General features: G+C 34.5%; 1 protein-coding gene across 4 annotated transcripts in view; it reads right to left on the reverse strand.

Annotated features, from left to right (window-relative positions):
- The window catches only part of MTBP (MDM2 binding protein), an 80,008-nt gene that overhangs the window by 45,258 nt on the left and 11,779 nt on the right, over nucleotides 1-22,971 (reverse strand). For all 4 annotated transcript variants that reach the window (XM_069081191.1, XM_069081190.1, XM_069081189.1 and 1 more), the window contains exons 8-13: nucleotides 21,875-22,009; nucleotides 20,166-20,260; nucleotides 17,817-17,889; nucleotides 16,832-16,949; nucleotides 4,451-4,615; nucleotides 2,898-3,008 (exon numbers count right to left, since the gene is read on the reverse strand). In XM_069081191.1, the coding sequence (XP_068937292.1) occupies nucleotides 2,898-3,008; nucleotides 4,451-4,615; nucleotides 16,832-16,949; nucleotides 17,817-17,889; nucleotides 20,166-20,260; nucleotides 21,875-22,009 (697 nt within the window). The remainder of the gene's footprint in view (nucleotides 1-2,897; nucleotides 3,009-4,450; nucleotides 4,616-16,831; nucleotides 16,950-17,816; nucleotides 17,890-20,165; nucleotides 20,261-21,874; nucleotides 22,010-22,971) is intronic.

A 22,971-nucleotide genomic window follows, 5' to 3' on the forward strand; every position in this document is an offset into this window, starting at 1 on the left:
TATACATTATGGGACAATCTTGATTGTTTATAAGTGAGTCTCAGAATGAAAAATCCCCAAAGAGAAACAATTAAATTAATTTACATGAGTTTGCATTAGCATGTATTGTTGTTATTCAGTCATGTCCAACTCTTTGTGACCCCATTTAGAGTTTCCTTGACAAAGGATACCAGAGTGGTTTGCCATTTCCTTCTCCAGCTCATTTTACAAGTGAAGAAACCAAGACAAACAGGGATAAGTGACTTACCCAGGTCACACAGACAGTAAATGCCCAAGGTCAGATATAAATGCAGGAAGAAAAGTCTTCCTGACTCCAGGCCCAGCATTCTATCCAATGTACTACCTAGCTGCCCTTATTGGCATGTATTACATAGTGTTTTTTGTAGATTTAGCTTCCTAGTTATTTATTCATCAAATATTTTAACATTTGCTATGGGCAAGGCACAATGCTAGAAGCTATGAAGGGAAGAAAGATGCCTGAGATTTAGTCCTCACATTTAGCAGCTTCTGAGCCAGAAGGATAATAAAACATAGAACCAGACAACCATAACAGAAGGTTGGATGGTAGAATGTAAGCTCTTTGTAAGGACTGTTTCATTCATTCATTCATTCATTCATTCATCCCCAACTGCCTAGCACAGTATCTGACACATGGTGAGTACTTAACAAATACTTAATGACTAATTGATAAGCAGAACACAAGGGAACCTCTGGAAGAAGAAATAATTTCTTCTTTGTGCTAATAGTAGTTTGCATATCTTGAAAAGTAAGAATACATGAGTGATAAAAGAAGACTGGCACCATGTGGCCAAGGAAAACTAATTTAGAATTTTAAAATGTGCAGACAGTATACTCAAGGTGGAAAAGCCAAATATGGGCAAGCGATGCTAGATTTTCCACTTCAATGGCTCTGAGACTTTCTCCATGTAGTGTAGGAAATTCTCCACAGAGGTTCTATCTTATCTTACACTCTCATAAATTCTCCCTAGAGGCTTTATCTTACATACTGGGAAGCTTCTTCTAGGGCTCTTCTTACATTTGGCCAAAAACAGGGGAGAGCTAGTACTAATGAACCCCACTGTGAATTTACACAATAAAATAGGTTGTTGAGCTCAAGATATCTGCAAGGGCTTTTCAAAGAAAGTAATCATAGATAGTATTTATTTTATAATATATTGCATTATTGTACTTCATACCTTACTTCAATTCTCCTTAAAATTTCCTGGTACACAATCAGTCAGTCTGCAAACATTTATTAAGTCTCTATTTGTGAGGCACTGTGCTAAGGTCTGATGATACAAAGAAAGGTGGAGACAGTCCCCACTCTCAAGGAACTCACATTCTAATGAGGGAGACAAGATGCAAACAACTATGTATAGATGACTCATAGACAGACAGACACACCCAGGGTACAAGGGAGGAAATCTCAGAGGGAAAGCACTACCAATGGGAGGCTTGTTAGGGGATAGGGAGAATGAGATCAGGAAAGGGCTCTGTCAGAAAGTGGAATTTGAGCTGAGTCTTGAAGAGAGTCAGAGACTAGGACATAGAAATGAAGAGGGAAAGTATTCTAAGCATGAAGTACAGGTAGTAAAAAGGCATGGGATCAGCAGGCACAATGTCTTCTGCAAGGAACAGCAAGAAAACAAGTGTTGCTGGATCAGCCAAATAAAAGATTTCATATTTGATCCTAGAGGTAACAGGGAGCCACTGGAGTTTACTGACTGGGGGGAAAAGAAAGATGTAATTTGACAAGGTCAGACTGGCATATTAAGAAGATTAATTTGACAATTGAATGGAAGACAGACTGGAGTGGGGAAAGACCTGAGGCAGGAAGAGCAAACAGCAAGTTAGGATAATAGTCCAGATATGAGGTGAGGAGGGCCTGCCCTAGGAATCAGGAACCTGGAATCAGGAAACCCTAGGGTGGGGGCTGTGTGAGTGAAGAAAATGGAAATATATGTAAATGGATGGTACTGATATAGTGAATTATAAGGGCCACTTCAGTCATTGTTTAACGATTCTTTCGGATGTTAACAGCTCAATAAGCAACACCCAAATTACCTTATAAATTAAAAGCAATTTGGTCATTCCTTCTCATTTTAACATTTTCCCTCTCAAAAACTAAAGACTTTATTATATATTGATACAATAATTCAAAGAACTGTGAAGTTTATCAGATTGAATTAGCAGCTATCCAGTAAATTTTATACCATTCTGATACCAGGTAGGAATAGTTTTCTAATAGACAGCAAAGAAATTTAAGTTTTTTCTAAATATTTTTACTACTGTGGTGGTGAAATACGAATCAAGAAGGATGTCTAAGTAGGATCTGAAGAAGAATCAGATGTGTACTACTGCTCCCTTAAAGTACAGAAAGATGCCTATATATTTCAGGGTGGTGTCACCTGAAAGATAAGGTATATGGGAATCACCTACAAACACAGGGAGAATAAAAACTTTGAAATAGTCAATTACAACTGGTACTATGAAAATTGCTGGCCAGATCATTATGTAATAACTTGTGTAAGTTCTCTGAAGTTGGTGGTACATGTTAAAGATTTATATGAAATAAAACCTGATGACATACATTTTTTAAAGGCTTGAGAAAATACATACACAAAAAATAAAGTGCTCAGCACCTTATTTAAGATCCTAAATTTTAAATACAACACTCCCTCCCTGCTAGATTTTAAGACAAGGATTCAAAACTTCCCAACCTTGAATACCTTTCATATGCTAAAAAGGAAATAACTCTACTCTTTTTACAATACTAATTTAAATCTGTTTCCAATACAATAAGCACCATCACATCAAACTGGAATTAAGATAATTTGTTTCTGAATAAGTCAGTATTCTGTATTAAGCTTACATGAGGTGCACTCTTCCTTACTTACTCAGATACTCCTTCAAAGCCAAATCTTGGACCCTAGACAGTTGCTTCTCTCTCTGTACAACCTGTTCTCCAGAGAAACATGGTAGTGAACAGATGAAGTCAATAGGAAAGCCTGTTTGGAGTACAGCAAAGTCATTGTTAAAGATTACTCACACAATTAACTACTTTTCAGTTTCCAGAAAAGTAATTACAGTATATTTCCCATATTTATTTTTTTTAATATATTTCACATATATTTTTCAATATATTTTTAAATATATTTCACATATTTATTCCCATATTTATATATTCCCAAAAATATAATTTGACAGGTTTAGTGATTGTTAGGGATGCCAATACTATATATGCACATGATATACAAGGATGGGCTGTGATTGGTCACTCGTTCAAAAGGTATTTACACAGTTAGTACTCAAATACTAAGCAGTCAATACAAAGAAAGCTAGGTAAAATACTATGTGTTTTACACCCGCTCCTCTCAATCTGTGTGATCTCAGAAAACATGGAAGTACTTTCCTGTGTCATCCCTCCTCTTTCCCTTTCAACTCTTAACTGGAATTTCTGCAGAAAGTATTGAGACTTTCTAGATGGAAACAAGTTACTAGAGGAAATATGGATAAGTGGGTAGTATGAGAAGGGACACAGAAGGAGGAATTTATCCAAAAAAAAGCTATAATGATGGTTTAGTAGTTTAGACTGTAGGAGTCAGCAAACTACAGCCCAAGAGCTCTTTGTTTTTGTAAAAATAAGGTTTCACTGTATTTTAAAATGCAAAAACTCCTGTTAGGTCATAGCCAACTCCTGGCATAAAGGAAAAATACTGACAATAGATCATCATATCTGCGGTTCATCTACACTACCAGGGTATGCTTTCTAAATCTGTATGATGTTATTTGTAAATCATTTTATGCTTCAAAAATAAACTTGAATACTTTAATAGAACTGAGATCTTAATTATGTGGGTACTCTGTCTAATGGTGCAGAACACAACCCATTTTGTAGAATTCTTATCTACTTCTAGTAATCCTGACAGGGGATCTACTGTTTTAGAGGACCTCCTCTCAATTCCAATGAAACTGCTGAGATACCACCTACACATACACATGCTATTGTCCACCTCCCTTTCTAGTAATAAAATTTAGATAAAATGCAAAAAAAAAATGTAAAAGAGAAAAGGAACGTGGTATAAAAGACCATTAAGGTCTTGTAATTCTTTTCTTCCATTTAAACCTGTATGAATTAATTACTCCATAGTTACCCATGAGGTACTTAGGTGGCAGCAGACCTGGAATCAGGAAGACCTAAGTTCAAATTCAGTCTCAGCCACATATTAGCTGTGTGACCCCAGGCAAGTAACTTAAACTCTGTCACTTCTTCAACTTATAATGAGGATAATAATGGCACCTACCTCCTGGGATTTTTGTGAGGATCAAAAGAAACAATATCAGTAAAGTACTTAATCCAGTCCCTAGTATATTCTAGGTGTTTAATAAATGCTTGTTCCCCTTCCCTCTAAGCATATAATCGTTCTTTCCATCTAAAGTTAATACTTACTTCCTTCTGGTTTTGCTTTCATATTTCCATGAATCAGGTTGAGAGCAGCTGAACCATTGATCTGGTTGGCTGAATAAATCAATGTCACTTTACATCTCCCGTTATTATTACCTTGCAACAAGAGATAATAGTTTGAACACTCTCCTTTCACTTCGACATCTGGAACTGATAACAAAAAATTATATTTAAACCTTTGAAAACTAATTTTAACATCTTACAGCATTTAAATGGCACCATCATACTCTTGATATAAAATATGGCAGCATTTCTAGTATGTCCTCATTACTGGTTATAAAAGTATTCCTTGGCTACAGAGTACAAATTTTACACTTAATAGTTTAATTGAGGTGCAGTGAATAGAGCACTGGCCCTGGAGTCAGGAGAAATGGGTTCAAACCTGGTCTCAGACACTTAACACTTACTAGCCGTGTGACTTTGGGCAAGTCACTTAACCCCAATTACCCTGCACTCCCCCCTCCAAAAAACAGCAAAAAAAAAAAAATAGTTTAATCAAGCATACCTTATACTCATAAACATTTCATAGCAAGAATGAAAACACACTGAACTTATCCAAAATAATACATATTCTTATATAGATAAGCTGCATCATCACATTTTACAAAGATGCAAAACACCAAGCTAAACCAGAGCTGGCCTCTTCCTTGCAATTCTGTATTTTAGACCTTTCTCAAGCTGGTAGAATTATGTGCTATAAAAACTCCTTCTGTATGGCTCCAAGAGGGGGAAAAGAAATGAGGTGATAAAAGGCCCTTGATCTTTTTTCATCTACTGTATTTCTTTATGCAAATAAAAGTTTAAAGTAGGTTTCTTAAGTGCAATCCAGTTGATCTAGACAAGATACCAAACTGCCAGTTAGCTAAATTTAAAATATAATTTCATTTCAACCTTCTGGACAAAAAAAGCAGGATCTCCCTTAAAGACAAATCTGTTTCATTGGCCAAATAATATTTTTTTTTCATTTTTCTGTTTATTCATATATTACTGTCTACCAATTTTTTGTCTTGACATGAAGTAATGATAATGATTACTTGTAAAACAGAGCAGAGAAAAATATAAAGCAACCTTGAATTCTATTCCTATCAGCTATATAGTAGGTAGTCACTTTCGAACTATCCAGAAAAGTAAAGAAATTGTGATGAAACACTAAAGGAGGGACCAGCAAACTCTTAGACACTTATCAACACCATCATGGTAAAGAAATGACACCTTCAGATTTATGGCATATGTAGAAGAAAAGGAAAAATAAGGCATGTGGAATAGAAAAGATGCAAGTAAGATGAGAGGAGGATGCAAAGAGAGAAAAAATAGGAGACATAGAGAAAAGTACATTTGGTAGGAAATGGATGAATGCCACTAACTACCTCAAAAAGGACCTTAGATTACTTTATAAATACAGTGGCAAACCTGAAGCCCACAGAAAAAAATTAGTCTTAGGGTAACTGCTCCACAGAATAAGTGATAGGTCCATCTATTTGTGTGATCCTTGATCTTGCCGGATTCTACCTATTACTTTGCATCTTTCCCTAAATTTGACTGATGACTTACTATCCAAGCAACCACCAATCACTGACTAAGCCTTTGCCACAGGTGTGGAATCTTAGTGGCTGAGATATAATCAGTATAACCTACATGTCTCCCTTGTGGCCATCTTGCCTTATTACATTAAGGGTTTAGGAATTAGTAATTAATGTTTTTTTTTTTTTCAAATAAGAATCATCAGCTAATGATGTCAAGAGATAGGAAACAAAATATAACTTTTAAAAGGAAAATACTAGGTCCTTTCCTCTGCAACCATAAGCAGATAAAATTCTCTTCTGCCCAATACATTTCCTACGTTTCTAGAAAGTAGGGCCCCTTGGTCCTAAATGACACCATTATCAATATTGCTATAAAGAAGAAAATCTCAAGAGACTTTCTTAAAGCGAAATAAAACCTGACTTATACTTCTGATCATCAGTAATTTTTATATGCTGTACCAATCGAAGGCAAATCAGTAAGGTCAACACGAACAACAGTGTTTGCTTGGGACTTTTTTTTTTTTACAGTGTTTCCTTGAGCATGGTTTATCTTGGGAATAGAAAATACTATGAAATGAATTTTTTTAAATACTTTACATCCCCAAGGCAACTTCACTGATCTTAAAAACTCATGCTAATTGATATTAAAAAGGAAATGGAAAAAGCCAAATCAAATAAAAGCTGCTGCATTTTAGTCACAAAAGGAATAGATCATTTCACAGCAGCAGATAAACTATGGGTCAAAGTATATCCACAAAACAATTAACATATAATAAGTCAACATAATGTACTTAGCCTACAGTGCTGGTGCTAGTCCCCAGTTCTATTCAAACATCTGCCATTTAAAAGGCTTTACTTGTATTTCTTCTTTAAGTCCAGGCTACTGCAACAAATTTTTGTTGATCCCTGTTCTATTTGAAACTAAAGTCTGCCCCAAGAGTAATTATAACAACTCATCTACCAACTATCTTCTTGCCAATTTAAGTAATATTTATTTCATGGCATGATTTTCACATCTAATTTACATTAAACCACCTCTACAAGCATTCTAATCACGGAAGAATGTCATTAGAACAATCTTATTTTCCTCATAAGTATTTATTTTCAGAACTCCCTTACCTATAATGATGATATAACCATTTTTAAATGTTGTTCCAGGTTTGGCAGGTGTTAAATTAGAGGCTTATTAGGTAAGTCTTACGTAAATACTGCAGGGAGTAACAAAACCAGATTTTTTCAGTTGTACAAAAATAGTGGCATGCAACTCTCATATCTCTTATTAGGTAAATAAGGGGGAAATTATGTACCAGATTTTCATTTTCATTTGTCAGTTGGACACTTATCTTTATAAGCCAGAAAATTTCTAATCTCAGTTTTTGTAAAGGATTGATTAGACTTTTAATTCCCTTTTAAAAAAAAAATCCATCCTGAATCTACTTTTTGGGAGGGGCGGGGAGCAAAAGAGATCATTTCTAAATGCCCATCAAATTTTCATATGTAAGATCATAGGATTACAAATCCAGAACTGGGAATGACCTCGGAGACTAGTTAGTTCAAATTCTTCCTCTTAATCTGTAATGGTGGGCCTAGGAGACTTAGTTACTTAATTTGCCCAAGATCACAAAGACTGTACTAGCATGAAAGATGGGATTTGAACTCAAGTCCTCTGGCTCCAGAGTGAAATATCTTTTTTGTTGTTGCCTTTATTTTTAGAGGGGGCAATTTGAGCTTAAGTGACTTGCCCAAGGTCACACAGTTAGTTTTGTGTTAAGTGTCTGAGGCCAGATTTGAACTTAGGTCCTCCTGACTCCAGGGCCAGGGCTCTATTCACTGAACCACCTAGCCACCCCCTAGAGTTAAATATCTTTCAACCATCATAGCATATTTATATATGATAAAAATACTATCATTGCCCTTTTATGCTAATGTAAAAACCTCCAAGAATACACTATGGAAACAACAAGAACTTATAACTATATCCAAATGTTTTTTAGAGCAACTCCTGAAAAAGTTCTGCCAAAATTTATTTCCCAATTCAACAATGTGGAAAAATATAACCTCATGATCAGAGACATGTTCAGTACAATAGAGATAATACAGCAAACTCCACTATTAATAAAGATAGATACTCATTTATATCTACACACAATGCCTAGAAAATGGTTACTTTGTTGATGACACTATAAAGTAATGTGAAAAATATATTCTTTCACTGTAAGCAAGTCACACAAAGGAGACCGAGCAGGGGAAAACTGCCCATCCAGGAGTTTGGTAATACACCGAGAAAGTTCTTTTCTAGCTATAGTAAGCTTTATTTTATGAGGAACTGTAGTTTTAGCATATATTTGTGAATTTTTATGTACCCTAATTCTGAGGTCTTCAAATTCTTTTATCATCACAATTCAATTCTGTAGACCATGAGCTATATTCTTCTCCATGTCCTCCTTAAGTTTCACTTTTAATATAATTTTGATAAAAAAGTTAAAAATAGCATCTTTTGTAATATAACTAAAAGGTCCACGCTATGCCTGCACATCCAACTAACTTGCTCATTAAATTTGTTCTATTAATAGCATTTCATGGTCTTAACAATGCTCTGGTCCATAGTTTAAATCAACAAGCTAACAGTGGCAGGCAAGAAAATGGGAAAATTATAAGACATTGCTGTGTTACACATGAGTGAGCCAGGTCTACAATTATCAAGCCATAGTATTAGATTTGCTATTTTCAGGTAAGCTCCTATTTCTAAGAAGTTCTTTCACTGAAAGTATATCAGTTGATGAAACCAATCAAAATTCTTTGTCCATCCCTGAATTAACTTGGTAAGGCACAAGGAAATCTAGGATGATTATATTTTCCAATCACCAAAGGTTTTATTTTTATGTGAGCCTAGAGCATTAGCATGCTTAAGAACAGTTAATCTGCCCTTATTCTGCTTAAAACCAGCTGGCAATGGATTCACTTGTAGCTGATAAGGTAGAGCTTGACAAGCATCATTAAAATAGAAGTTTCTCCAGCATTATAAAAATGTTCAGGGGATAAATTATATTCTGCAATCAAATTTCTAAAAGAAATCAAGTAAAAATCCTCACAAAATTTTTTCTGTAATTTCATGGTCTGGTAAACTTGAACATATGAACATTCTCTTTAGAAAAATGCATAGAAGGGGCAGCTAGGTGGCGCAGTAAATAGAGCACTGGCCCTGGAGTCAGGAGGACCCGAGTTCAAATCCGTCCTCAGACACTTAACACTTACTAGCCATGTGACCTTGGGCAAGTCACTTAATCCCAATTGCCCTGCCTTCCCCCCTCCAAAAAGAAAAAAAAAATAAAAATGCACAATCAACTACACTAATTTATAACATTTTTTAAAAAGTATTTATAAATATTTATATTTACAAAAATCTTTTCACCAAATACTGGGATACAACTTTCTGAGTGTTTCCCTACAAACTACATCTTGGAATCTGGCTTTTTTTTTCCTAACAATTTACAAATTTCGTTGATTCTGTAATGTCAACTGGAGAACTGTTTTAAGTACCCCAAACTCAAAATATCCAAAATTATTGGACTTTATATGTCCTTTCCTGGACCCTCATCTACTCCTCTCTCAATTCTGGTGGCCTATAATACACAATGGAATTATTGCTCGTGTTCTGACTCTTGATTGCTGGATTTCTTATCATTTTATCATCTTCATACATGTTAGTTTAAACTTAAACCTGATCCTCATCTAAACCTTCCTGTTTTTGTATGTATGTAATGGTACTACCATTCTTCTAGTTACTCAGTTTTAAAATTCAAAATTTCAAAGTCATCTGATCCTTTGTTTTCCCTCAGTCCCTATGATATCCAATTAGTAACCAAGTCTTAAGGCTTTTCTCTCTATAACATATTACATCTGTCCTCTTCTCTCCATTCAAAATGACACAGCCCTGGTTAAGGCTCTCATCATCCTTGGATAACATACTGGATTGACATAAACACAAATGCATACTTGACTACTCTATACAGCTCCTAATAGGTCTCCCTAATCTGAAAGTCTTTCTTCATCCTTCACATGGCTACTAAAATAATCTTCTGAAGAGATCAAGCTGACAATGCCATATTCTTCTTCAAAATTCTTCAACAGCTTCCTAATGCCTTTAGGAAAAAATAAAATACATATATATATAATATAATATAAAAATAAATATAATATATAAAAAACAAAATCCTCAACCTGATAGTTGAAGTCACCATTAATCTGAGTTAAAACTAGTTTCCCCAACATATTTCGTTATTATTCTTTCACATATTCCAAGTTCTAGCTACAGACTACTCTCTGTTTCTGAAACTTGACACACCATTGCCCACTTCCACACATTACTTTAAGAAGGCTATCTCCCCATTCTCTCCCCACCTGCTTAAAATGTATTCTCTCCTCCTCCTAGTACATCCTCATTCTATAGATGAAGAAAATGGCACAACTGACTTAACAAAGGTCCCCCAGACAGTGAAAGAGAAAATGAGATGAAAGGGAAAAGAGGCTTTAAAAGTAAAAAAGAAAAAGGGTGAGGAGTTTGTCTGATATGACAAATCTTAAAAATAGAAGCAAATAAGCTAGCTAAATCTTTGTCAAGTTATTAATCAGTCTTTTGATGAAAGCAGAGCTGCCTATTATAAGTACACCATATAGAATTTCCTCTACAGAAAGGAATATGAGCAACAGAACAGCAATTAATAATCATCTGTCCATTCTGATTTGGGCTCAACAGCTAAGATTAAAAGAAAACTGTGAAGTTTCAGCCTAATCAGTCTTAATGATAGTCTAATCAGTAATCAGTCTGACTTCAAAGAATGTGATGTGATAACAAGCTTATTACAATTCAAAAGGTACAAATATTCAGTCCTAAATTTCCAGAAGTGATCATTAAAAAAGAAAAATCAAATCCTACTAGATAAATTGAGTCATCTCTTTTAAAAGTTGCAATAGAAATTGTATAGAAGATATAAAGCAACAATTAATTCAAAATTTAAAAACAACAAAAATACTCCAAACAAAAGAATGTTTTAAATGCTGCACTTAAAATGTACAGTGACTTGCAACCAAGAATATAATAAGATGTCATCTAGGGCTGGTAAATTTTGCCCTAATATCATCCAGTGTTTTTTTTATCTTTCTCTTCAAATCTATCAGATTCACTAAGTAATAAGTTATTTCAAATTAGTAAATTAGGCATAAAAGAACGGAATTAGGGGCGGCCAGGTAGCACAGTGAGTAAGAGCACTGGCACCAGTGTCGGGATGACCTGGGGGATCGAATCCGGGCTCAGACACTTAGCACCCACCCAGAAACACCTGGCCGTGTAACCTTGAGCAAGTTACTTAACCCCAATTGCTTTAAAAAAAAAAAAAAGAATGGAATTAAAACTTTCATGTCAATATACTATCACCTACAGCAACAATCTACTAAACAGAATCACACACTCTCTCTCTCTTCCTCTCTCTCTCTCTCTTTCTCTCTCTCTCTGCAGTGTGGACTTAAATACCTTGAACAATAATGTGACCAAGTTGCCCTCATAACATCCCTGTCTGTACCCCTTCCCAGCCCCACTATGGAAGTCTCAGAGCACCAGGGTATAGGCAAGGGGCAAGCTGCCCTGGTATGTTTTACTTGTTATCCCTGCCTCCCTCTTTGTGTTCCCTTGGGTGTTTCTAGTTAAATCACCTGGTATTCCTTTGAACATTCCAAATAAAAGAGATTACTGTTTTCAGGTTTGACAGGCTTATCTAATTCTTTTGCAAAGCTCCTTCTAGTAAAAGCAATAAACCCCAAAAGACTCAAACAATTCTGGGAGCAGAAATGAGCAGTGAGAAGATAATGTGTTGAATTATATTTGGGAAACTATACAGTATTATATGTACAAGGGTTTCTTAAGTCAAATCTCAGATAAGCAAATTTTCACTTTTTTTTTTCCTTGCAAGAAACGAAGTGAACATAACATGGGCTGGTAAGGCTATATTTGCCAATATATAGGCTGGTAAGGCTATATTTGCCAATATATATATATCAAAATATATATTTGCCAAAAATCTTATAAATCTAATCAAAAGGCTTTAAATGTAAAAAAGAAGACAGGGAGAGAGAGAGAGAAATATGCTTCCATCTATCCTCCAAGTTGGACACCAATGTAGAAGAAAGAATAGCAGGAAGGATGCTCAAAGGTTCTCAGGAGACAAAATCCAAGGAAAGAGCTAGCAATAAATCCCATGGCCTCAGCTATCTATACATAACTACACAAAATAAGAAGCAAGATGAGCTAGAGATCCTAATGTGAGAAGACAAACAACCTCATAGTGATCACTGGCACTTGGTGAGATAAGATTCATTACTAAAATATGGCTCTAGAAAGACATATCTTATTTAAAATAAAGGATATATAAACAATAGGACAGAAAAGCATTGTGTATGAAGGTGATAACATGGTAAGAAATCCAGGAATCGAGAGCCAGAACAAGAGCAATAATGCCACTGTGTATTATAGGATCACCTGAATTAGGACAGGAGTAGATGAGGGTCCAGGAAACAGATCATAAGTGTGCCACAGAGGTATGATACACCTAATAATTTCATCCTTCAAAAGATAAAGGAATAATAAAGGGAAATACTATTCTCAAATATATACCCAAAAATATACCCAAACCTGAAAGAAGGTACTTGCTTCAGGGATCTGTTTGGTCTTATGTTAACATTTTTATAAATGAATTGGATAAAGGTATAAATGGTATAGACAGAAAATTTGCAAAAGACACAAAGTTGGAAGGGAGAGCTAACACACTAGACAGACAGGATTCAAAACAATTTGTCAAACTAGCAGAGTGGGTTTAATCTACTAGGATGAAATTCAATAAGGTGTGTGTGTGTATATATATGAAATCTTATGCCTGGGTTAAAAAAAATCAATTTCACCATTACCAAATGAGGCTAATATGACTAGATTATAATTCACTTGATAAAGACCCAGGAGTCTTAGCAGACAGTAAGTTCATTAAATCAATAGTGGCAGCCAAAAAGAGCTAACAAAACCTCAGATATGCACTGTAGAAGCCAGAGTATCCAAGAGCTGGGAGAACAATGATCATTTTGCTGGACTCTGCCTTTTTCAAACTAACATGTAAAGTACTGTGTTCAACTATAGGTACTACATTTTAGGAAAGAGAATATGAAGTTTGGGAGTATCCAGGATGATGAAAAGCCTCCGGTTCATGCACACCATGGGGATCAATTTAAGCAATTAGAGAGGTTTAGTCCAGAGAAGACATGGGGTACTGGGGATAGCTGTCTTCAAAACTAGGATCCAGTTCCAACTTTTTCAGCAAACAATGGTTTACAATCTTCAGCAAAACACTTCATCTTTCAACCTTAGATTCTTCCCTCCACTGACACCATTTTTCTTTATTTTCCTCCTCTCCTTTATTCTGTTCTGGCCTCCCTTTCTTCCCTTCGCATTTTTGATCCTATGGCTGACCACTTCAATTGTGCACTGTCCAGCACCTTCTTGTCCTATAATCCTTCATGCCTTGTCAAATCCCAATGCTGAGCTATCCCCACTAGCCTTCTCTGTTTCTATTTTTGTGCTGCTAAACACTGCTAAAGGAAGTTCTATGACCCTACCAACTGAGTTGACAAATTTATGTTACATAATATGAACTTAGCCTGCACTGCTTTTATTATACCCTTTTATCCTTCTCGGGGTGACTCTATCACTCCCCCACAGCAGCTGCTCCAGATTGTATCTTCTCAAGCTCCCTACATCACTACTTTCTATCCTTCCCTTCTATTTTATAAAGAAAATGGAGGATAAGTCTTGTAAGTTGCCTCTTCTCTCCTATTCCATATTTCAAAATTTCTATATGTATTAAGTCCCTCATTTATTCATCCTTCATTCTAGTCTCTTAGGAAGAGCTGGGTTATCTCCTTGCCAAGGACAGCTGACCCACCACTTTTAATATTGTATCACCTTACATCTCCTTCCTTAAATGGTACCTTTTCCCTTTGGCTAATGTCCTACTGCCAAAACTTGAAAAAAAAAAAACTTTTAGTTGACATTTTCTTAAATTATAATCTTATCTTTTTTCCACAGCCAACCTACCCTACCTAAAGACCTCCCTAAAGAGTCACCTACCCTCACTCTTTCTACTTCTTTACTTTCCATCACTTACTTGTTAATTCTTTTCAATATAAATTCCAACATCATGACTTAACAAAACGGTATCTCAAAGGTCACCAATGATTTCAACTATTAAATCAGGTAGCCTTGTCTCCATCTTCTCATCTTGACTGATCTTGGTATAGCTTCTGACACTGTCAATCACCCTTCCTCCTCCTGAATTAAAGTTATTTCTTCCCTTGGCTCTATGGCACTGTTCTTTTTTCCTTCTTGTCTTAAGTCTTCTCAGTCACCTTTGTTCAATCATCATCCAGTTCCCACTTTGTGGGATGCCCCCTAGAGTTCCATCTGGGCCCTTTTATCCTTACTTCTCTACATCCTATCAACAATCTCATCTAATTTCATGGGTTTCAATTAGTATCTTCACAAAAGTCTAAAATCTATATATTTTGCCCTAATTCCCCTTTGAAACTCCAGTCTACTCTCAAATCCATATATTTTACAATAATGTGCATGAATGAGATTAGATCACTAATTTAGACTGTTAGAAAGAATCCTGGATGTCATGTCTACACCTCGAATTAAACTATTTAAAATTGAACTAAGTATTTTTGCAGTTAAATAAATCAACTCTACCAAATTTCCCTATTTCTACTAAGGGTACCATCTTTTCAACCAACCAGTTTGACTTTTCCTCATTACTCCCCATACCAATTCAATTCCATTAGTATTTATTAATTTGCCTAAGTGGAAGGTACTGTGTATCTATCTATTCAATTAGTTGCCATGTCTTGTAGAGTCTATCTTTCTAGCTCTACAAGCCAGCCCCTTCTTCTCTCACATTGTCCTAATTAACTCGCACTGTACCATAATAATTGCTTCCTAACTGATATACCAATTTCCATTTCCAATCCATAGTCCATAAAACTGGCAGAGTCATCTTCCTAAGGAACAGGTCTAACCATGTCACTCCACTGCTTAAAAGTCTTCTATAATTCACTATTGCTTCTAAGATAAAATATGAAAACCTTAGTCTAGCATTAAAGCTTTCAACAATGTGGCATCAACCTACCTTTCTAGACTTATTTCCTATTATTTCCATTCATACATTCTGTATTATAGCCAAATGGCTGATTAATCCTTCCTAAAACTCAATATTCCATCTTATATCTAAGTCTTTGTACAGATTTTCTTGCCATTCTTGGATTATACTTCTCCCTCTCAGACTCCTTAACTTCTTTGAGAGCTCATCTCAAGGTTTAACTCTTACACGAATGTCTTTCCTCATCCTCCAATTTTTAATGCTCCTTCCCCCTCCAATTATCTTGCATTTAGTTATCTGTATAGATGTTGCATCCCCTACTTAAATGTAAGCTCTTAAAAGACAATTTTCTTTTTCTTTTTTTCCCTATTGTCTCCTCAGCATCTAGTACAGTGCCTTGAATAGAACAGGTACTGAACAGATGTTTGTTGAAATGGAATTTAAAATGTATAATAGTGGGATGACAAAATTATTCTCAAGATCACCTCATGCCCTAACAATCTATAACTAATAAATGGAGGTTAAAATTTGAATTTTTATTAGATCTTGCAAATCCTAGATTAAGATGGACATTCCAACTGAGAGGTAATTTTCTCAATTCTTACAAATCTGGAATGGTTCAAATGATATAAACCCTTAATATGTAGGGATAATTTTATATTTTGTATTTGCATCCCCAACACTTAGCACACCATAAAGCACCTAATAAATGCTTATTACTTGACTGACTAGGTAATTTTAATTTCTCAAACTGGCTGACTAAAATATCTCCAAATGATACATATTGAATATATCTGATTTCCTTGGTGCTAGTTCTCCCATCGCCAACTCAGATCATAAGTGCTCTGTTTCACGTGAAGCTTTTCTGCTTCAGTGGTCAAAAAAAATTATCACCTTGTAACCTATGACATGATAGTAAACCTCTCTGAATTTAGGTATGCTGGTCTTCACATGATTGATTCATAGTATTTCACAATACAATTACTTGGAACTTCTTAGATTGGTGAAAAGTGCTCTACTAGAAGAAAAAAATGTGACCAACAACAGTTGAGCAATGGCAAGAAATGATGGGTCTATTATTACTGAATTGTATAAAATGCTACAAACCTAATTCAAAGAAATATGGAAAGACTCGTAAAAATTTTAAAATGAGTAATGTAAAAAGAAAATATATACAATGCCTTCAGCAATAAACAAGTATTTAATCAGCACATATTCCAGCACTGTATAAAGTAAGGCAATATGAAGAGTAGTAACACTGGTTAAATAAAAGCAGTCAATCATAATACCTACTGCCAAAATTATTTATTTCTTCCTATAAGTGCTGATCAAACTTTTCTTGGGGAATAAACTTTGTAAAAAATTTTAGAGGAGGTGGGAGATGTTTATTGGGAAGTCATCTTTTCTGTCAAAAACAAATACATCAATAATGCATTTTTTAAATTCAAGTGAACACTTTAAAATCAGATTACTGATTTAAAAAAAAATTATTAAATCTATGAAAATATAAAGAAGGCTTCTAGAATTAATCAAAATTTTTCAAAATCAATATGGATTTTCTGCAATACATAAAATATTGAAAAAAAATCTCTGTATAGGTATATTCTCCAGTACTGCCACATACACATTTTTAATTTGAACATACCCACCAGTGATAGTTTTGGGCTTTTTTGCCATATATTCCTTCCATTTCCTCGTACTCAGCTGGCTTGGTGGTGGAGTAAGTATATTACTTACACTACAAGGTAAAACAAAGAGCGCTCCAACCTGAAAGGACAAAATCCAGCATAATGAATATTATTCAAGTGCTCATCCACTAAGAAAAAACAATTCGTGCCATAATACTTAACTCACTTATCTAGTCAATATTCACTCAGTTGTTACTGTTTATTTTTTCCACCTAGAAAAAATAGGCTACAGCATTTCATTTGTTACTAAAATTTGCCATCTTGGGATGTGCCTAGATCACACTACTTATTGTTATTTTTATTCATTCAAAATAACTTTTTAAAAATGAATTCACAACTCTAATCTATTAGAAGAGGAATAAATATTCCTATGAATCTGAAGCCAACTCTCACACAGGCATTGACAAAATTAGAGAGTAGAAAACAGTGGCAGTTCAGCAAAACCATGTGGAAAGCACAATTGAATAGTCTATCTTTTTTCCATATCCCACCATTCTACCAGAGATAATTGTCACATAGCAAAATGAATATCGAAAAAGAGAACTTCTATTTTGTTGTCATAATACCTAAAACAAAGAAAAAGGATGACTTGACAGTGAGAAGATCAATGCATACTGAAATGACAAAATTATAAAATGATTTCATTCTCACAAAAATACATAATATAAATTTTCTGTATTTCATTTTAAATTGGTCACTTTACATGTACAGAGTGTTTAGAATAAACATAGGCAAAGTTTAAAATACCTAAAAAAGATTCACTCATATAACTTAGCCTAGATGGTCTGCTATATCCCTTCCAGCTCAAAGATTCTGTTAAAGTACAAAATATATACAGGGATAATATGAACCTGAAAACATTTTAAAGCAAAAAGATGAAAAACCAACATATAATCATACACATCCACACCTTTAAAGGTTAAATTTTTTACATAAAGTTTTATACCTTGCCACAGAGAGATGAAATCTGTTCCAACAGCAACTGGGAATTCTCCTTCGTATTGTTTCTTGTCAATCCTCTGTACTTAGCTGTTAAAGTCATAGTGGAGCAAAAGTTTCATTGCCCTTAAAAATTTTTTTCATAGGAATGTCTCCTCAGTACTTAAAAGATTCCATAAATTCATTGCTTTCAAAGGAATCTCCTCTTTCCTTGTATTTTAATTTCTTAAAGCAGAGAAAAGCATTTCTTTTGCAATTATTAAAAACCAATGAAGAAACAGCACTGGTGTATATAAAGGTTATCAAAAATTTTTGGAGCTGATATGCATAAATGTAATATTTCCTATTTACATAAGCAGTTTAAAACTATTTCTTTCAGCCAAATCTTTAGGGCCCCATTTTCATCTCACTACATAGTGAAGCAACAGAAAGAGTGCTAGATACACAATCACAAGTCCAAAGTTTAAATCCTTGATCTGCCACTTACTATCTGTGTGACTTTGGGCAAGTCACTTAACCACTCTAGACCTTCCATCTGTAAAAGAGGTGAGAGGAAGGAGGTTTATACTGGATATCTGATGAGGTCCTATCCAGCTCTAAATCTTTAATCCTATGATCTCTTTTATGCAATGGAACAAGAAAAGGTAAATTAAAAATAGATACTATATATGGGTATGTGTGTGCAAAATAGAATTTATAACTAAAATTCAACAAATACTTCTCTCCATATGTGGATTAGTTGCCCAATATGCCTGCAGGTTTCCAAAGTTGTTTTATGATTTCAGGATCTCCTGTTTCCCACTACTAGCTTCTCTGCATCTTCCTGAGCTTTTGGCACTTTCTCAGAACCTTGGCTCTGCTACCTTCTGCTGGCTGAGTGACCCTGAGTAAAGTATTTGGTCTCTTAAATGTCATTCTTCTCATCAATAAAAAGGGGATAATATTTCAATTAACTAGCTCAATGTTAATGCAAAAAACAGTACTTTGTACACCTTAAAGAACTATAAGAATATGGGATGCTATTATTTTGGAGGGTAAGATGGTTAAATAATCACAATGTGGGAGATATCTAGGATAAGTTATCTAAAACAGAATTTGCAACCTTGAACATGCTAGTGATTAAGAGTCTAATTCCCCAGGAAAAAATGGAGAGAAGCAGAAGGTTAGTCTGTAGATGAGTGTACTCACATTGCTAAGAAAGACATTCACTCCAAGAAAGATATTCACAGTGGTAGTTGTCAAGGTTGGTGCAATCAACTCATCTTATAGCACTTAATTCATATACACACACTCATATATGTATGTTTGTGTACGTGTGTATATATTCACAATTTTTCATATACATGAAATATCAAGATTATGTTATCTATATATGTGTATTGTGTATACATCTATGTATATGTGTGTGTGTGCTTATAAGAAAGAAATTATGTGGAGTTAGAGTGGTAAACATGAGTACAAAGAAAGAAATGGATGCAAGATATTTCCGGAAGGTAGAATCAACAAGACATAGGAACTGAATGGCAATGAATGTTAACATAATAATATTGCAATATGTGTATATGTGATTCATTATATATACATATGTATTCAATCCCTAATAGGTATAAATACAAAAAAACACTTATTCTCAAGGAATTTAATAAGAAAATAAAAATAAGCTAAGTACACAAGTAACTATGATACAAGATATCACAAAACAAATGACCTAAGAATGGTATAAATGGGACCCTGTTGGGTGAAAGAAATCATTTCTAGAAACAGCATTTACCCTGGGCTTTAAAGAAGGTACATAATATTAACAGACAAGAGAGTATGTGCTAGCTGGAACCAGTACAATACAAGGGAGGAAAAGCAAAGGTTACCTAAAAAGCTCTGTGTACTCCAAGCAAGACAAAGCACAGGGAAGTAGTAAGGAATAAAAACGGAAAGGAAAGCTGAGGGGGCAGAATATGAAAGGCTTTGAATATCAGGCTAATGAGATTAGATTTCATTCTATAGACATCTGAAATATCCAAAAGGTTTTAAAGCAGGGAAATGTCCCAATCACAGTTCTGTTTCTTACCAGTTGTGAAACTAGTTGTGAGACAAGTCACCATCCCTCTCTAGGTCTCAGTTTTTTCATCTGAAAGACAAGGTGAGTGAACTAGATGATCTCTGAAGTCCCCTCTAGGTTTAAATCTATATTACTATGATTAGTTATTACTTCTTTATCTGGTTTGATAGGGGTAAAGAAGTGAAGTATACATCCAGGCACCATGAATAAATCTTACTAAAAAATTGCTTAATTCTAAGAAGAGTAACATTTGATGTTTGAATAAAACACTGTCATTAAAGTTTGTAAATGAAAGGATACAATTCAAATTCAATGTCTGACATATAGTATGATGGGAGATCTGACAATGACACCATTTGTATGAACTCTAAAACAGGGCCATAATAATGAAAAACCTAAAAAAAAAAGACACTACAATTAATTTTAAATCACAAAAATTTTACTCAAGTAAAAATTATAGAATAACAATTTAAGATCCTAATATATTTTTTACCATCAAGATTTTTATGTTTTCATAAAAATTATTAGGCATAATATATGCTATGTTGCACAGCAGAAAAGGTAAACTTCAGTTTTCACATTTTACAATAGCTAACGATATTTTTCATTTTGAAAATCCTCCAAGCCTTTTACAAGTTCTGATAGTGTTGAATGAGAACACAAAATTTAAAATATCTTAACATAGAAATGTATTTTAAAACCTGCTGCCAATACTAAAAAGATTCAAGTATTAAGATATATTGCAGCATAAGTGGATATAAAATAGCATAAGCAGATTCGATGAAATGAAATTTTTAGCATCAAAGATGAAATTCATAATAATTCATGATTGTTAAAATTTTATTGGAGATATTTCATGTATATATTTACTCTGAAGTCATGTAACATGACAAAACATCCCAGTAATTGTTTCAAAAATAGCAACAACAAACTTTTGGTTTAGGCATTTTAACAATATAAATATAACCATTATTTCCATTATTTACAGAGAGACAGAATGGCACAGTGAATAGTGATCCACTTGGAATCAGAAAGAACAAAATTCAGGTCCTGCCTCTGACAGTGACTAGCTGTATGCCTCTAGGCAAGCATGTGGCCCCTCTGTGCCTTGGGTAATGCTCTAAAGTTTATTTACAAAATCCAAAAACAGCTAGGGTTGTGATGTTTCCCCAAGGAAAGCAGAGATCCATACATATTCATATGTCTACAGTAAATTCTTTTTTGAGTTCTCATCTTGCTCTTTCACTGAGGCAAGACTTAAGGCCATAAGCTTGATTAAAGAGTAGTATACATTATCATTATCTGCAAATTCTTATCAAGACATGGAATTAATTTGATGTTATACAAGAAGAGAAGCAATCGCTGTTGTAATATAGAGGATGAGTAGAGAACATAGTTTGGGCTTCACTTGTAATTTACACACAGTATGACTGAAATGGGATGTTATTTTTATGCAAATGTTATCTGAAAAAAAGCCACATTCATCAACTTTAGGTTGTCACAAAAAATTGCATCACAGATGGAAAGCTAATTGTTCACTGAAACAAACCAGGATTATATTGTGTAGGCATATACAGGATGGGTCTTACAGTTACCTGGGGAAAATGAAAAGTGACTTGACCTGGGTATGAACACAACAAATATTATTAGAGGAAGGAACTAAATTAACATTTTCCTGAGCCCACAATCAAAACTCTATCTACCCACCCACACTTACATATGTATGCACACAACATACATATAGCACACATGAATGTAGCAGACACACATATGGAAGACTATGTATCATTTTAAAGGCATTCTCAATTTTTAAAATGGTAATTTTCTGGGTTAATATTCCAACTATGAAGAAACAATTTAATTTAATTATATAAGTTTTATATAGACCAAAAACATAACTAATTTTTAGGACATACATTAAAAATGGTGACAATAGCTTCAAACAAATTTAACAAGAAAAGAGCAGTCAACTACTATCTAGCTGAAAGAAGATCAAAAACATGACTCACCTCTGGCAATATATTCCTATCCTTTGATTTCACTGTCTCTTTGGCAGAGAAAGAAGTATTTAAATAAGATGTGCTATGAATTTTTGGTGAGATTCCTCTTAGACTAAATTCTGGAAACCTAATTTCAGATCCAAACTAAAAAAGAAAAGAACATTCAAAACTCACTTATGAATATTTTAAATTAGATATCAAAGGTCAAGATTCAGTTGTGTCTTGTATATAGTAGGCATTTAATATTAAATTGAATTGTTAGAATATGTAAGTATAAGGTATGTGAAATTTATAATTATGTGTAAATGTAGTTTTATAATTTTATAGTCAATGCCAAACATTTATTTTTTTTTTAATTAAGCAATTAGTATTAAGTAAATTGCTCAAGGTTACAAGGCCAGGTGTTTCTGGGTTGGTGTTAAGTGTCTGAGCCTGGATTCAATCCCAGGTCATCCCGACTCTGGGGCCAGTGCTCTTACTCACTGAGCTACCTGGCTGCCCCAATGCCAAACCTTTATTAAGCACTACATGCAAAGCATTTTTACAAAGTAAAATGGACCTTTGGAACATATTTTATAAAGCTGGGTATTCTTTAGTGGTTTACTGTAAAATATGCAAATTTACCACAAAAGATGCTCCTACCACACCATCTGCAAACAGTAGATTAAGATGATAAGAAACATAATTTCAGATCATTAATTTTTTCTATTAATCCACATAGATTAGCCAGAGGACAACATAGTCATTAGGATATGGGAACATTAGTTCTGCTAGAGAAGACAGGAGGGGATGGTGTGGAAGGTTTGAGAAGTGTGACATAGCTACATGAAAAGTGCTGAGACTCCAAGCCCTCTACAAGTTCCCTTGATCTATTTCCTCCTCTCTTCTCTAGCAGACGGCAACCTTACCTGTCATATCTAACCCTTACATCTGCCTTCAAACATAATCCAGCCTCCAGTATCCTTAAAAAAAACCTTCACTAGATTCTCCAACCTTTGTTATTGTCTCTTCTTCCCTTTTTCAACCCAATGCCTAGAAAATCTGCCAATACTAGATTTCATTGGATGATACATTCACTCAAAGGGATTATAAAGCATTTTAATGTA

Source organism: Petaurus breviceps, unplaced genomic scaffold, assembly GCF_028583685.1.
Source record: "Petaurus breviceps papuanus isolate PSGF00001 unplaced genomic scaffold, PetGlider_PUasm1.0 98, whole genome shotgun sequence".
In the NCBI taxonomy this organism is placed as follows: Eukaryota; Metazoa; Chordata; class Mammalia; order Diprotodontia; family Petauridae; genus Petaurus; species Petaurus breviceps.